Source organism: Schistocerca nitens, chromosome 9, assembly GCF_023898315.1.
Source record: "Schistocerca nitens isolate TAMUIC-IGC-003100 chromosome 9, iqSchNite1.1, whole genome shotgun sequence".
Classification (NCBI taxonomy): Eukaryota; Metazoa; Arthropoda; class Insecta; order Orthoptera; family Acrididae; genus Schistocerca; species Schistocerca nitens.
This window is the reverse complement of record NC_064622.1, coordinates 22,038,245-22,055,060: the sequence shown is the minus strand read 5'-3', so window position 1 is coordinate 22,055,060 and position 16,816 is coordinate 22,038,245. Positions and strand designations below refer to the sequence as shown.

The 16,816-nt window shown below is 43.4% G+C and overlaps 1 protein-coding gene across 1 annotated transcript in view; it reads right to left on the bottom strand.

The window, feature by feature from the left end:
- Positions 1 to 16,816, bottom strand: part of LOC126203034 (pyridoxal kinase) — a 108,900-nt gene that overhangs the window by 58,892 nt on the left and 33,192 nt on the right. The window contains exons 4-5 of the mRNA XM_049937271.1: positions 15,109 to 15,229; positions 2,913 to 3,061 (exon numbers count right to left, since the gene is read on the bottom strand). Of these exons, the coding sequence (XP_049793228.1) occupies positions 2,913 to 3,061; positions 15,109 to 15,229 (270 nt within the window). The remainder of the gene's footprint in view (positions 1 to 2,912; positions 3,062 to 15,108; positions 15,230 to 16,816) is intronic.

Here is a 16,816-nt window from a genome sequence, read left to right as displayed (position 1 = left end):
AAAGAAAGAAAAGCAAAAAAGGAGGAGGAAAATCAAATGAACCAAAACTGCAAGACGAAGCAAAGTCAGGAGGATAGTCAGGTCAACATAAAGATCATCAAGAGAGGGAAAGGAAGGGGCAAAGGGAAAGGATAAGGACAGGGAAGGATGAGGAAGGGGAAGGTAAAGCAACTAAGAGGGAGGTATAGCAACCCAGAAAAGAAGAAAGGCTACAACAGCTTGGGAAAGTGTGCACGCCCCACATGTACCAACGAAAGGGCTGTGGGCTCCCAGGGGGGTGGGGTGGGGGATGCATGTTTGTAATGCTTACACCAGACAACATAGTGTGTGACCAAAAGCATTAAAAATATGTTGTAAAGCATTAGTAATTGCTGCATGGTTTTTAAATTTTGTACAGATACACAGACCTTTCATATCAATTGCTGTAAAACTGCAAGCTCATGGAAACACAACAATGGATATTTGTTCACAGACTCAGTCCCTTTTGCTATACTAATTCTGAAATCATACAAAATTCAATTTTTGTAAACTTTTTGACAATACTTACTATTTTAACAATGACATGGAAGATGTCATTCACAATAAGACAAAGTCATGCTGTTGTAGATCACTAATAAAGGTTCATACAAATCTCCACTTGTCAACATTTAGCCATTCAGTGACTTTCTTCCACGAGTATTTTGCTTTACCATTCGTCAGTTTGTGTGGTATCTTTGGACGAATAAAAGTTGCTCACAGCAAATTCCATTGGAGTGTCCAAAAGTCCATTTCCATAAATGTTGACATGCTTGCTAACAGGATTTTCAAAAACAGGGGGAAGCTCATTCATGAACAATTACAACATTATTCACATCTAATCAGAATGGCAGATCAACAAGTTGATACAGAGTATAGAATGTCAAACTATGTGTATATTTAGTGAAGCCCACTGCATACATCTCAATAACATTACACCACCATTACCACCTTGTACCCATTCTAATAATTCTAGCCTGGCAACTGATACATTTCCATCCTGACAGCCACCTTTCTGTGCAACATGTATTTATATTCTTGCGGCTGCTTAATGGCCTTTGCAGGAACTGGAAGGTGATAAGCAAAGAAATGTATGTCACACTGACGAGCAAGAACATTATGACCGCTGCCCACTACAAGGTAGGGTGCCACCTGGTGGTGTCGCAGGCACGTGGCATACAAGCACAGCAGAGTTAAATGAGGAATCAGTCTAGTGATGTTACAGACCACAAATGTGGAAATTCCCTGATATAAGCAACTTTGACAAAGTGTAGATTGTTATAGCCTGGTGCCTAGGAACAATGGTGAAGGCATTTAAATGCTGCTATCATGAGCATCTATGAAAAGTTAATGTAGAATGGTCAAACCATGAGTAGGAAACAACACCTCCTCACAAAATTTTGAAGTCTGAGGCTAGCATGATGTGTGGTGTTCAGTCGACAGAGTACGAAGCCAGTGCAGGCACAAGTGTTTCAGACCAAACCCTGCAGCGTACATTGTTTAACACGGGGGCTCCACAGCAGATGACCCCCTACAAGTTCCCATTTTGATCCAACAACATCACCATTTACAGCTGCAGTGGATTCAGCATATGCTGTTGACCTCTACGTGTTCCCAAATTGACCCAGTAACATCGTCATTTACATTTCCAGCGAATATGAGATAAATGAGATTGGACCACTGAACAATGCACTATACCATATCAATGGTTGTTTCCCAATAATACAGTGTCATCCAGGTGAATGGATGCTCGAAACACACAGTGCTACAGACTCGGGCCGGTGGAGGCAGTATAACATTTTGGGGTGTATTCCCCTTGAATTCTGTAGGATCTGTGGTGGTAACTGAAGGCATTGTGACAGCTGTGGGCTATGTGGACATTATTACAGACCACTTGCATCCTTTCATGCTTGATGGCTTCCCCAATAGTGATGTCATTTTCCAGTAGGATAAATGTCTGTCACAAGACCAGAGTCATGCTACAGTGGTTTGAAGAGCATGTTAATGAAATTACAGTGATGCCTTGGTCACCAAAGTCATCTGATATGAACCCAGTGGAGCACATCTGTGACACTATTGGGAGTCAGCTCTGGGTCCACAAAACACCAGTCCATAATTTATGGAAATTGCGTACCTATGCATAGGCATCTGGTGCAATGTGCCTCTGGAAACCTACAAAGAACTAGTCTAATCCAGGCCTTGTAGAACTGCTGCCAAATTGCATTCCAAAGGTGAACCAAACAGGTCATCATAATGTATAAACTCGTCAATGTATCTTAAACAATTCTTTGATGACTAGAAGTTACAGGAAGAGGATACTCAAATGATTTATCTGGCTAATGCTGCTGTCTTTTCTTTTTATGAAAACAATTCTAGACCCCTAAAGCTCAATTGATGGATGACATGCTACAGACTGTCATGGCCAGCAAGCTCTGCACTATTGTTGTGTTGCTTGGAAGTAGTTTTACAGTTTTGCCTATGCTCTCAGTTATGAGAGGTTTCTTTTCTTGAGTCAAGGCAAATATTTCTCAAGAGTTTTCAATATCCTCAATGAATCCACATCAAACAGTTGCAAACCCATATAGATCACTCACTGTAGTTCTGTACATTTTTAAGGTTTTTGGATGTAGTAACTACTCCTTAATGTTTTGGACTTTACATCAAATGTAGAGTTGCAACATTTGAGAGCCACAGTGATGGGAACTACATTTATTTCATTTGTTTCCAATGGCACTAAAATTGTTTCCTCGTGCTTTAAGTTACATACACAAAGTTTATGAAGAATCTGCATGCAAAATATTGTATTGCATATGAAAAAACATCTGGTCTCCAAACACTTTCGATGAGAGTACACGCACAAGTGCATAAACATTTGATTATTAAGTAATCCAACTTACCAATGACAGAGCTTGCGAGACCTAACAAATGTTCTTCATCTCCAAGTTCTGTTGAAGAAAGCACAACAGTTTTTATTCCTTGGTTGTGGAAGATATCAACAGCTCGCCATGCATCATCTATTGTTTCCACCTTCTGCCCTGTAAGCAATCTTAAGAAAGGAGTACACCCCATGAAAAGAAGAAAAAAGTTTATTTCATGTATTACAGATTAATACTATAAAATTAACTTTTTGAAATGGTGTTAAGGCTTCAAATGTATTTAACGGGAAGCCTCAGAATCTACCTTTGAAAATTTACAACATATAAGGATTTTTCTAAGTTGCTTGATCTTGAAAGTTACTTCTACATAACAGATGAGTGCCTCAATACAAATAAGCTCTATAAATGCACAATCTACAGGATGTAATGAGAGTAAGTGCAGATATTTTTATAAGTGGTATCTTAATAGAGTGTTTGGAAATTCCTGTTGCAGACTTCTAGGACTAGTAGAGGGGAGTGAGTAGATAATATTTTGTATTTGAACTCATGTCCAGAAATTTACTGTTTCAATGCTACAACCATTTGAAAACATGTTGGTAATGTGTCCACTTTTACAAGTAATTGTGTAGGCGTAATCCAGTACAGCAATTGTTTTACAGTTCTATTCATTAATAGCCAAAGAAATTGCTCATGTACCCATTGACAGGTTCTCTCCAATGTGATGCAGTACAGCCTCTTGGAGCACCGCAGTCATTTCTGCTGATGGTGAAGGCAACTGTGGCAAAAAGTGCATGTGATGGATTTAGATGATGTGGAGAATGTTCTCGATAAAGGTGATGAGCAGCCCGTTCATAGCTGTTAACGTCACCATTCAGAAGGATCATGGCGATGTATTTGGTGAACGTTTACTCAACCCTGTTGCTCTAACACTTACAGACATGTGATTGAGGCTTGAACCACATCAGAGAGTTAGGACAGATGTCACATAACATCACCTGATCTGATGTAACCCCCTCCCCCCCAAAGTAGCAAACATGTTTTCAAGTGGCTCTAGCATGGTACGTTTCTGGCCATGTGTTGCTGTTTGAAACATTATGTACTCACTCCCCTCTACAAGCCCTAGAAGTTTGTGATGGGAATTTATGAACATCCCGTATGTACACACCAGTGTGTTGGTTGTTTTTACTCTGTGTCAAACAGTATTCCCACAAACAGGTCACAAACTTTATGAGCTAATATTTTCTGCAGGATTGTACTGCACAACTAGCTGGACTATGCCTGTCAGTAGAGACTAACCATTTTGTGTCCATGCATCCACACTTCGAACACCTGACTTGCTGCACAGGAAAAAATTAGCATTAATGCCTTGCTCCTGCCAAATGTATTTGGAGCTACTAACCAACCTAAAAACTTGTAACAGCTATAATTATTAGTCTACAAATGATGTAAGCACTGATATAATGTTGTTCAGTACATTGTCCTCAGTCAACAACAGAAATATCTGCACTTATATCCATTACAACCTGTATAGTGACGTACAATTTGTAATTAAGTGTTAACTATTGTGCAAATGGTATGTTCCACATCAGAATGATTACCATGAAAATGGTCTCTACTACACATAACTAAGTGGGAAAGCAACTCTCACTTTTCCTGCATGTCATCTTTTTCACCTAATAAATGTTCACATGAGTTTAATTAACAGTACTTTTCCATATAGGTATATACACTAAAGTGCCAAAGAAACTGATATAGGCATGCGTATTCAAATACAGAGATACATAAACAGGTAGAATTGGGTGCTGTGGTTGGCAACACATATATAAGACAACTAGTGTCTGGTGCAGTTGTTAGATCGGTTACTGCTACTACGAAGGAAGATTATCAAGATTTACCCGAGTTTAAACATGGTGTTATATTCAACACAGCATCTCCGAGGTAGCAATGAAGTGGGGATTTTCCCATATGACCATTTAGTGAGTGTACTGTGAATACCAGGAATCTGGCAAAACATCAAATCTCCAACATCGATGCTGCCAGAAAACGATCCTGCAAGAACAGACCAACGATGACTGAAGAGAACCGTTCAATGTGACAGAAGTGCAATCTTTCCGCAAACTGCTGCAGATTTCAATGCTGGGCCATCAACAAGTGTCAGCGTGCGAACCATTCAACGAAACATTGTTGATATGAACTTTCGGAGCTGAAGGCCCACTCGTGTACCCTTGATGACAGCACAACACAGAGCTCTATGCTGACAGTGAACTGTTGATGACCGGAAACATGTTGCCTGGTCGGATGAGTCTCGTTTCAAATTGTATCGAGTGGATGGAAGTGTACAGGCTCGGAGACAATCTCATGAATCCATGGACCCTGCATGTCAGCACGGGACTGTTCAAGCTGGTGGAGGCTCTGTAATGGTGTGGGGCATATGCAGTTGGAGTGATAAGAGACCCTTGATATTTGTAGATATGACTGCCAGGTGACACGTATGTAAGCATCCTGTCTTATCGTCTGCATCCATTCACATCCGTTGTGCATTCCGATGAACTTGGGGAATTACAGCAGGACAATGCGACACCCCACACATCCAGAATTGCTACAGAGTGCCTTCAGAAACACTCTTCTGAGTTTAAACACTTCTGCTAGCCACCGAACTCCCCAGACATGAACATTATTGAGCATATCTGGGATGCCTTGCAACATGCTGTTCAGAACAGATCTCCACTCCCTTACGGATTTATGGACAGCCCTGCAGGATTCATGGTGTCAGTTCCCTCCAGCACTACTTCAGAATTAGTCGAGTCCATGCCACATTGTGTTGTAGCACTTATCCATGCTCGCAGGGACCCTACACAATATAAGGCAGGTGTACAAGTTTCTTTGGCTCTTCAGTGTAGAAATACTTATTTATTCATAATTTCTTGTAAGCTAGTAAGCAGTATTGTTGCACAGTTTACATTAAATATATCATCATGCAAGCTTTTGTACTGGGTATGTCAATGATGACTTTACATTTAGGGGACATGACAACATAGCAATTCACACTACACTACCCCTAATTAGAAGAGTATAGTTAAAAATAAGAAAATGCCATTGGATACAGCAAAAAAACATGGGCGAGGTCTAATTATCTGGTTTTCTGAAAATAAGTCTTTCATATAGTTTAAATAAAGACCCGAGTAATTGTTAAAAATTAAAGGGGAAATGGTCAAATAGTCAAAATTGTTAAATTATGAGTCAGATAAATGTGGCTTGTTGACCACTGCCTGAAAATATGAATAACCACTCAGACACACATTAAAATACCATATCAAGTAATTAAGGCGAAGGTACTGAGAAAACACAAAACCTCAAACCTTTTCACAACTCATTTCATAATTACTTAAAGGAGTCCTAAAATAAACTTTCATTCTGCAATGAAGTGTGCACTATTTTGAAACTTCCTGGTAGGTTAAAGCTGTGAGCCAGACAGGGACACCAATGTTCTGAGTTCAAGTCCCAGATCAACAAACGACTTTTAATCTGGCAGGAAGTTTTCATGATACTTTCCTAGCAAGATAAAATGTTCTCCCATTGTAGTATAAAATACAATCAATTAAAATATGGCACATTGAAACCAGTATGCCACAAGCACTGCACACAGAGGACCTTCCATCAAAGGAGTTAGCCATCTGAGTGCAATACCCTATTCTTAATTTATTAATCCACTTCTCTCCATGTTTGTCATGGCAGAATAATTTGCTTAATCTCACACAATTTGTTATTTGACCATGTTATGAAAAGGTTAGATTGCTATTCACAATATAACAGAGATGTTGGATCACAGATAGAAACAATAAAAAAGACTGTCAAACAATCAAACCTTTGGCCGAAGGGCCTCCTTCTGAATCAGATCCCCCCCTCCGGCCAAAAGCTTACTTGTTTGACAGTCTTTATGTTGTACCTTTTTGTGACTCAAAAGCTCAGCTACATTGTAAGTACCAATCTAACCTTTTCAAAACATTGTCATTATTCCCCAGATTTTCCATAATTTATTTGTACCTCCAGCCACTCATTCTCCCATTTACAAATAAATTTCTTCCTCTACAACAAAACATTAGTATCCAGAGGCACAGCAAGTGGTAGTACCTTAATTATTTTACAAGCACACCTTGCAGCCACATTACCGTGACATTTTTCTGGAATCCCACAAGACAAGGCTTCAAGAAAAATGACAATTCCTCTCCTTGGCATCGCATTACATGAATGGTGTCTTGTCTATTGTTTACTATTTTTTCCATTCCTTCTCATCCCATCCAACAAGTCTCCCCTGACCTGGGGTTCTGGGTGACCTTTCCTTAAACCTCTCCAGTCCTTTTCCTTCACCCCTCTTCCTTCCCCTTCAACTCTCCTGCCAGGAGAGGGAGCCCCTGGCTCTGTAAGCCTGTAAAAGTTAAAATTTTTTGTGTGTGTGTTCCCCTGCTGCCACTTGGTGAGTAGATTTTGCACCTATCCATTTATATTATACTGTTTTGTCCATTAGGTACATCTGCTGAATGGTCTAAAGAGCACTTACAGAAACAGAGTAGATGAGTAAGTTATTCTGACAGTCATATTTCATATGCTCCAGTGCCTTTAAGACTGCATAGAGCTCCACATCACACCAAAGACAGTAAATTTGCTTGGAAGTAGAGTCTTATAGGCATTGCTGGAGAAAGTTACTGACAAACTAACATTGTCAGCTTGCTTATATTCTTCAGTACACAGTTGTGAATGGGTACCTGGTGGCTCGGAGGGAGACAGTCTATTTGCTGTTGGGGAAAATGGGAAGGAGGGGTGGTAGGTGTACGAGCTAAGCATAGGATGCACAGATAACTGAGCCACTATGGCACAGTGCACAATGACAGTGACATGGAGATGTGAAGTGGGAGGAAGTGACAAGATAGAGGAAGGGGAAACTCTTGTGTGGAGGGTGTGGGGACAATGGGTTAACAGTTATTGAGGATAGAAGGGTTACAGGAGCAAAGGATGTGCTGCAAGGATAATTCCCATCTGCACAGTTCATAAAAATTGATGTTGAAGTTAAAGATCCAGATGGCCTGGGTTGTGAAGCAACCATTGAAATCAAGCTTCTTGTGCCACCACATAGTTAACTTCGTTCTTAGCCACAGTTTGGCATTGGCCATTCATTCCAATGGAGAGCTGATTCGTTGTCATACCAACACAAAAAGCTGTGCAGTGATTGCAGCAGAGATGTCATATGACATGGCTACTTTTAGATGTAGGACAAACCTGTAACAGGAGTGGAATAGGAAGTACTAGGCAAATGGACTGGGCAGATTTTACATCTGGGTCTACTGGAGGGATATAATTCCTGTGGCAAGGGTTTAGGATTGGGAGTGGCATAGTGATGGACTAGAACGATGTGGAGGTTGGGTGAGTGACAGAACACCACTTTAAGAGAAGTGAGAAGGATCTAGAGTAGGATGCCCTTATTTCTGGTCATGATGGTAGGCAATGAAAGCCCTGATGAAGTATGTGGTTCAGTTGTTCCAGTCCAGGGTGATACTGGGTGACAAGGTGGTGCTCCTTTGTGGCTGATTATTGGGGGTAGTTTGAGGATTATAGATGTGAGAGGAAATGGCATGTGAAATCTTTTTGCAGACTAAGTTTTGGGAGTACTGCTTGTCTGTGAAGGCCCTAGAGTGATCTCTGGGCAAGGGAGTTCTTCTCATCACTGCATATACATGGTCCACGGGTGGTCAGGGTTTATGGGATTGGGCTTTTAGTTTGGAAGGGATGACAGCTGTCAAAACACAGATACTGTCAGTGGTTAGTGATTTAATATGAACAAAGGTGTGGGTGGAGCCATCAGACAGCTGGAGGTCAAAGTCCAGAAGTATGGCACATCTGGTTAAGTGCCAGGTGAAGCAGATGAGAGAAATAGTGTTGAGATTGTGAAGTAATGAGGATAGGTTGTCTTTGCCCTGAGGCCAGATTGTAAATATATCATCTATGAACCTGAACCACACTCAGGGTTTGATGTTTTGGGAGGCTAGAAAGGTTTCCTGTAGATGGCACATAAAAAAGTTGGAATAGGAGGGCACCATCTGGGTGCCCATAGTTGTGCTGCAGATTTGCTTTATATACCTTCTTCTCAAATGAGACGAAGTTGTGTATCAGGATATAGTTGGTAAGGTGTATAGGAATAAGGTACTGGGTTTGGAGTTTGAAGGACACAGAGAAGTAGTGTTTGATAGGGGCAAGACTACGGGCATAAGTAGTAGCACGCGATCAGCTATAATGCAGCATCCAGGATTTATGGGTTTATATATTTTGGGGAGCATGTAGAAGGCGGGTGTGTGGAGTGTTGTTGGGGGATAAATTCTGGGATAGGCCTGAGTATTTCAGAATGGACTGGAGATTGTGTTGGAGTTCTGGGATGGGATCACTGTGGAAGAGCTTGTAGGTTGAGGAGTCAGACAGTTGCTGGAAGCCTTCCATCAGGTTGTGATCCATCACAACAGTGGTTGAGCCTTTGTCTATGCAGGGAGGATTATTCAGTCAGGGTTTTTCTGAGGTGGTGTAGGGCTGTCCTCTCATCTGCTAAAAGGTTAGTGTTCTTAGCAAGGGACGTAGGGAAGGATGGTGAGGCCAAGTTACAGGTAAGGAATTCCTGGAAGGAGATCAGGGGTGGTTAGGTGGGAGAGGGGAAGGTGAAGTTTGGATAGTAGCATGAACTCAAAGAGGCAAGGTCCAATGTTAGAATTAGATTGGCTTTGGTTGGTGGCAAAGAATTGTTCCAACATGGTTAAACTGGGACGTGGGGCTGAAGGTGAGTTCAAGGGCACCCACATGGCACCCTTCTGTGCCAATATTTTTCTGGGCCACCTAGAAGAAACATTCTTAGTCTCCTAAAGCTCCAAACACCTCTCTGGTTCAGGCTCATTGATGATATCTTCATGACATGGAATCTGGGCTGGGATTCTCTATCCTCATTCCTTCACAACCTAAACACATTCTCTCCCAAAAGCTAAATCTGGTCCTTCTCAACCCAATATGCCACCTTTGTGGACATTGACCTCCACATCTCTGATGGTGCCATCCACACCTTTGTCCATATTAAACCCACTAACCACCAACAGTAGCTGCACTTCAACAGTACTCATTCCTTCCAGACCAAAAAAGCCCTCCCGTACAGATTGGCCACCCATGTACTGCATATCTGCAGTGACAAAGACTTCCTTGCACATTATGCTGATGGTCTCATGAGGGTCTTCACAGACAGGCAGTACCCCTAAAACCTAGTCTGCAAAATAGATCTACAGAGCCTATCATCATACACGCTTAGTCCTTCCACCAACCCCAAGAATCAGCTGTTAAGGAGCGCCTCCTAGTCACCCAATATCGCACTGGAGTGGAACAACTGAACAATATCCTCTGCAAAGGTTATGAATATCTATCCTCATGCACTGAAATGAAGGACATCCTATCCGAAATCCTTCTCACCTCTCTTAATGTGGTGTTCTGTCGCCCACCTGACCTACGCAACATCCTAGCACAGCCCTACGGCACTCCCATTCCCAACCCCCAGCAACATGGATCATATCCTCATGGAAGACCAAGGTGCGAGACTTGACCAATCTACCCAACCTGCTTTTTATTTCAGTATGATAACCAACCAGCTGTCCATCAGAATGAATTGCCATCATCAAACAGTGGACAAGAACAGAGTTGACCACACAGTGGCATGCCATACAGCTAAGCACAACATGCTAGATTTCGATGCCTGCTTCACAGCCCTAGCCATTTGGATCCTCCAATTCACCACCAGGTTTTCTGAACTACAAAGATGGTAATTATCCTTGTAACACACCATTTGCTCCTGCAATCCTCCTGGCCTCATTCCCCATAAACCCACCACCCCACACCCTCCACCCAACAGTTTCCCCTTCCTCTGTTCTATCACCCTGTCCCAATTCACACCTCCATGTCACCTTCATTGTGCTCTGACACCCATGTGCCACATCATGCTTGGCTTGTGCACCTGCCATCCATCCCTGCCTCCTTCATTCCCAGCCAGCAAACCAAATGTCTCCCTCTGAGTCACTAGCTACTCACCTCCAATCCTTCTTTCTGTCTTTTGAAAATCTTTCCTTCTATCAACCCTACTGCCATACAGCCCCAACCCTGTCCATCTGCTGAACTGGAATTCTGACACTGTGCATCCCACAGGGGGGAGGGGGAGGGGGGGAGGGGGGAGAGGGGAGAGGGAGAGGGAGGGGGAGAGGGGGAGAGGGGGAGAGGGGGAGAGGGGGAGAGGGGGAGAGGGGGAGAGGGGGAGAGGGGGAGAGGGGGAGAGGGGGAGAGGGGGAGAGAGGGAGAGAGGGAGAGAGGGGGAGAGGGGGAGAGGGGGAGAGGGGGAGAGGGGGAGAGGGGGGAGAGGGGGAGAGGGGGAGAGGGGGAGAGGGGGAGAGGGGGAGAGGGGGAGAGGGGGAGAGGGGGAGAGGGGGAGAGGGGGAGAGGGGGAGAGGGGGAGAGGGGGAGAGGGGGAGAGGGGGAGAGGGGGAGAGGGGGAGAGGGGGAGAGGGGGAGAGGGGGAGAGGGGGAGAGGGGGAGAGGGGGAGAGGGGGAGAGGGGGAGAGGGGGAGAGGGGGAGAGGGGGAGAGGGGGAGAGGGGGAGAGGGGGAGAGAGGGGGAGAGGGGGAGAGAGGGGGAGAGGGGGAGAGGGGGAGAGGGGGAGAGGGGGAGAGGGGGAGAGGGGGAGAGGGGGAGAGGGGGAGAGGGGGAGAGGGGGAGAGGGGGAGAGGGGGAGAGGGGGAGAGGGGGAGAGGGGGGAGAGGGGGAGAGGGGGAGAGGGGGAGAGGGGGAGAGGGGGAGAGGGGGAGGGAGAGGGAGAGGGAGAGGGAGAGGGAGAGGGAGAGGGAGAGGGAGAGGAGGAGAGGAGAGGAGAGGAGAGGAGAGGAGAGGAGAGGAGAGGAGAGGAGAGGAGAGGAGAGGAGAGGAGAGGAGAGGAGAGGAGAGGAGAGGAGAGGAGAGGAGAGGAGAGGAGAGGAGAGGAGAGGAGAGGAGAGGAGAGGAGAGGAGAGGAGAGGAGAGGAGAGGAGAGGAGAGGAGAGGAGAGGAGAGGAGAGGAGAGGAGAGGAGAGGAGAGGAGAGGAGAGGAGAGGAGAGGAGAGGAGAGGAGAGGAGAGGAGAGGAGAGGAGAGGAGAGGAGAGGAGAGGAGAGGAGAGGAGAGGAGAGGAGAGGAGAGGAGAGGAGAGGAGAGGAGAGGAGAGGAGAGGAGAGGAGAGGAGAGGAGAGGAGAGGAGAGGAGAGGAGAGGAGAGGAGAGGAGAGGAGAGGAGAGGAGAGGAGAGGAGAGGAGAGGAGAGGAGAGGAGAGGAGAGGAGAGGAGAGGAGAGGAGAGGAGAGGAGAGGAGAGGAGAGGAGAGGAGAGGAGAGGAGAGGAGAGGAGAGGAGAGGAGAGGAGAGGAGAGGAGAGGAGTTTAGGTACATGCACATGTGTGCATATAATGTAGCTCGGAAAAAGGATTCATTCAGAAAGTTAGTATGTTTTCTTTCTTTTTTGTGCATGCTTGTTCATGACCAAATGCTTCTAATTTTTGGTGAGTGGTCCTTAATTATATCCCCTCGGTTGAAACATTCATGTCTGCAAAATCAAATTTGTCCTTCGTTCTGATTACAAATGGTTTTGCCTTTATGGTTTAAAAAGGTATGTGCTTCTGATGATCAACCGATGAGATTAAAGGCTGGAGATCTGGAATCAATTAGACCTTAAATGTTGTTGTTGTTGTTGTTGTTGTTGTGGTTTTCAGTCCTGAGACTGGTTTGATGCAGCTCTCCATGCTACTCTATCCTGTGCAAGTTTCTTCATCTCCCAGTACTTACTGCAACCTACATCCTTCTGAATCTGCTTAGTGGATTCATCTCTTGGTCTCCCTCTGTGATTTTTACCCTCCATGCTGCTCTCCAATACTAAACTGATGATCCCTTGATGCCTCAGAACATGTCCTACCAACCGGTCCCTTCTCCTTGTCAAGCTGTGCCACAAACTCCTCTTCTCCCCAATTCTATTCAATACCTCTGCATCAGTTATGTGATCTACCCACCTAATCTTCAGCATTCTTCTGTAGCACCACATGTCTGTAGCAGACCTTACATACATGTAACAAAATTGGAACTCTCAACTGGTAATTAAAAGCTCTTTCCAAACCTCAGCACAATGGATGGGAATGGGGACTTTTGAAGGCCCCTTTCTTGCCTTCACAGCAAACAGACACTAAGATCTTTGCCATAACATTACAGTAAAGGACCATTCACCACATGTTGAAGACTCTGTGAAATAATAACAGAAAGGACTTTGGCCACTCCCCACTCAAACCCTGCCACTAAACCACTTTATTGTTCTTTCCTCGTATTTGCACATATGAAGCAAGCAGGTGAGTTTCTTGTCAAACATGAGATTGAGAAACATCTGAAAATTACCTTTTTTATATCAGTTTCAGTTATCACAGTTTTCCTAGACTGGAATACACACAAAAGTTTGAAAAATCAAATGTTCCTTTAGCATTTAGTGAAATTTTTAATAAGAAATATATGAACTTAGGCTGTATAAGACATAACTGAGTCCCATGTGAAGCACATGGTTTGTTCGTGATATTTTCACTATTAGGCCTCTATAGTAAGAATGAGTCCACAATATTAACAATTACCAGGCAGTCTCTCTTCACATATCTTTTTCAGTCTTTTTTGAGGAGGCAATGTACTCATCTATGCAATAACGGGATAACAGTCAATCCCAGTTTGGATTTCAAAACTCTACTGAGACAACTATGTATACAGTCACTAAAGGCATATAAAAGTTTTTAACTTCTGCAGTTTATTACAGGCATCCGATTGTGTCCGTCATAACATTCTATTTTAGAAGTTACTGTTTTATGGATTACACATTTCAGCACATCCTTAGTTTACTCCTATGTAAGAAAGGGACTGTTCAAGAACGTCCTGGAAACTAGTACTTCAGCATATGATACATGTGATGTTCTCAAAAGCAGAGAAATTCTCAAGTAAAAATTTGTAGTTAATCGCAAAACTATTAATGGCCAGCAGATAGGATACACATACAATTTTTATGGAATATTCTGTTGGCACTAGGAGGAACACAGACATAAAAAAATTTTAATGTGTGTGTGTGTGTGTGTGTGTGTGTGTGTGTGTGCAGCTTCTGTTCAATTGACACAGTACAAATTATAGCATTCACCAGGAAAAATACCTATGGGATGTCAATTAGCTATCTAATATTCTTATTCTTGTTTAATATTCTTATATATGTATTTACACAACAAATACTTCACTGATCCAAGATGTATCATCTTTGAAGATTATTACATAACACAGAAGGAAGTGATCATATGTAAAATGTGCTTCTTGATTCGACTTTAATGTTATAGATGCACTGTTTTTTTTTAAAGATTAATAATTGTTGTGAAGCATTTTAAGTTTGTTGATTTTTTGTTTTTTCTTTGTCTGGTATAGATGAGTTCACGACTTGGGTCATTACAGGACAGTAAAGATTTTTAAAGGTCCCCCCCCCCCCCCCCCTTAGGTAGGATACAATGAGCTGAATTCTAAGCATTAAATTTAATAGCATACTTTATTTCTATTTTATTATTATCACAGAGAAACTCTACCCATACTAGCTGGGTACCATTAATGTTAATAACTATCTCAGTATCCCAAGTGATTTCTACTCACTGATTCTATCAAAACTCAATTTATGAGATGGAAAAAGACTATCTCCCTGTAGATACATTCCATCCTGGATTTTTCATTGTTTGATTGTAGATGACTTGGAGATTCCTGAAATTTTTTGAAGGCCCCCTACCTTCAGAGTTGATTTACAACTTAGTGAGTCATACTTCTGTTAGCCACTTAATACTACATTTTCACTTTTAAATAGTGTCCTTACATTCATAAGAGCTTCAAAATTACACCTATTCATGTAAAGCAAACAAAATATTTTTGTTACATTTTTCTCAATAATCACCGAAGTCAAAGCCAGAACGTGCGATAAAAAGACCACAAATTTCAATATTGGAAGCAATGTCATGAAAATAGTGATGAAAAAGAGCATGCTTCAAAAAGGTACAGTTCCCATGTGGTGATAAAAGGGAAGAGATTGACAATACACTACTAATTATTTTTATGGTTTGCATTTTATAATGATACTCACTCAACTTCATACTGGTTTGGAGTGATGATATCAGCCAATGGCACAATTACATCACGATAAATAGGAAGCAGTTCTTCTGGAACGTACATTCGTCCATTGTCTCCCATTACTGGATCACACACTGTTGATATGCAAATTAAGCAAATAAATTCAAGGGAGTTGAGGCATACACGAAACATTCGAGTTGGAAAAAACAATGAGAACATAAAGAACCTAATAATTTGATAGCCTCTTGCACATACAATACATAGTTACTATCAACAGTAAATATTTCATACAAAAGCCAAAAAATGTTTTACAATATTATGAAGCTAAAGCCGTGCAAACCTAACCGGTCATATTAAATGACAAAACTGTAGGATCTTCCTCTGGTATTTGAAACCTGAAACGAAGTCTCAGCTACTGATAAAAATCTCAGTTTCCAGCTGGATGGCAGTGTTGTAATGTGTAGGGCAGTAGCGTACTGTAAAAGTGCCGCTGTTGTTACAGATGTAGATAAGTACCTTCTTTGAAATATACTTCTGTATTCTTTTTAATACATGGTCCAGTCACATTAATGTGAGCACCTGTCAAAATCCTTGAATAACAACTTACCACAGCACAGACATGCAGGAAGATAGTTAATGAGGCTCTAGAAGGCACTGACAGGAATGGGGAGCCATGCTGACTCCAGTGCTGTGGCTAGCTGTGCTGGGTTTCACGGTTGAGGATCAATGGCACAAACAGCCCAATCGACATAGTTCCATGTATTCTCTATTGATTTTAAATCCTAGGGATTGTTGGCCAGGGAAGTAGGGTAAACTCATGACAGAAAGATTACTACTAATTTATATCTAAAAGTTCATCAATTGATTAGAAGGAGTTATCATTAAGAGATTCTTTTAATTTGTTTTTAAATGTTGGTTGGCTGTCTGTCAGACTTCTGAAGCTATTTAGTAAGTGACCCCTTTCTGTGCCAAAGCTAGATTTCACCCAAAGTAGTGAAGATCAGCCTTTCTTCTAGTGTTGAAGCTACACTCCTGGAAATGGAAAAAAGAACACATTGACACCGGTGTGTCAGACCCACCATACTTGCTCCGGACACTGCGAGAGGGCTGTACAAGCAATGATCACACGCACGGCACAGCGGACACACCAGGAACCGTGGTGTTGGCCGTCGAATGGCGCTAGCGGCGCAGCATTTGTGCACCGCCGCCGTCAGTGTCAGCCAGTTTGCCGTGGCATATGGAGCTCCATCGCAGTCTTTAACACTGGTAGCATGCCGCGACAGCGTGGACGTGAACCGTATGTGCAGTTGACGGACTTTGAGCGAGGGCGTATAGTGGGCATGCGGGAGGCCGGGTGGACGTACCGCCGAATTGCTCAACACGTGGGGCGCGAGGTCTCCACAGTACATCGATGTTGTCGCCAGTGATCGGCGGAAGGTGCACATGCCCGTCGACCTGGGACCGGACCGCAGCGACGCACGGATGCACGCCAAGACCGTAGGATCCTACGCAGTGCCGTAGGGGACCGCACCGCCACTTCCCAGCAAATTAGGGACACTGTTGCTCCTGGGGTATCGGCGAGGACCATTCGCAACCGTCTCCATGAAGCTGGGCTACGGTCCCGCACACCGTTAGGCCGTCTTCCACTCACGCCCCAACATCGTGCAGCCCGCCTCCAGTGGTGTCGCGATAGGCGTGAATGGAGGGACGAATGGAGACGT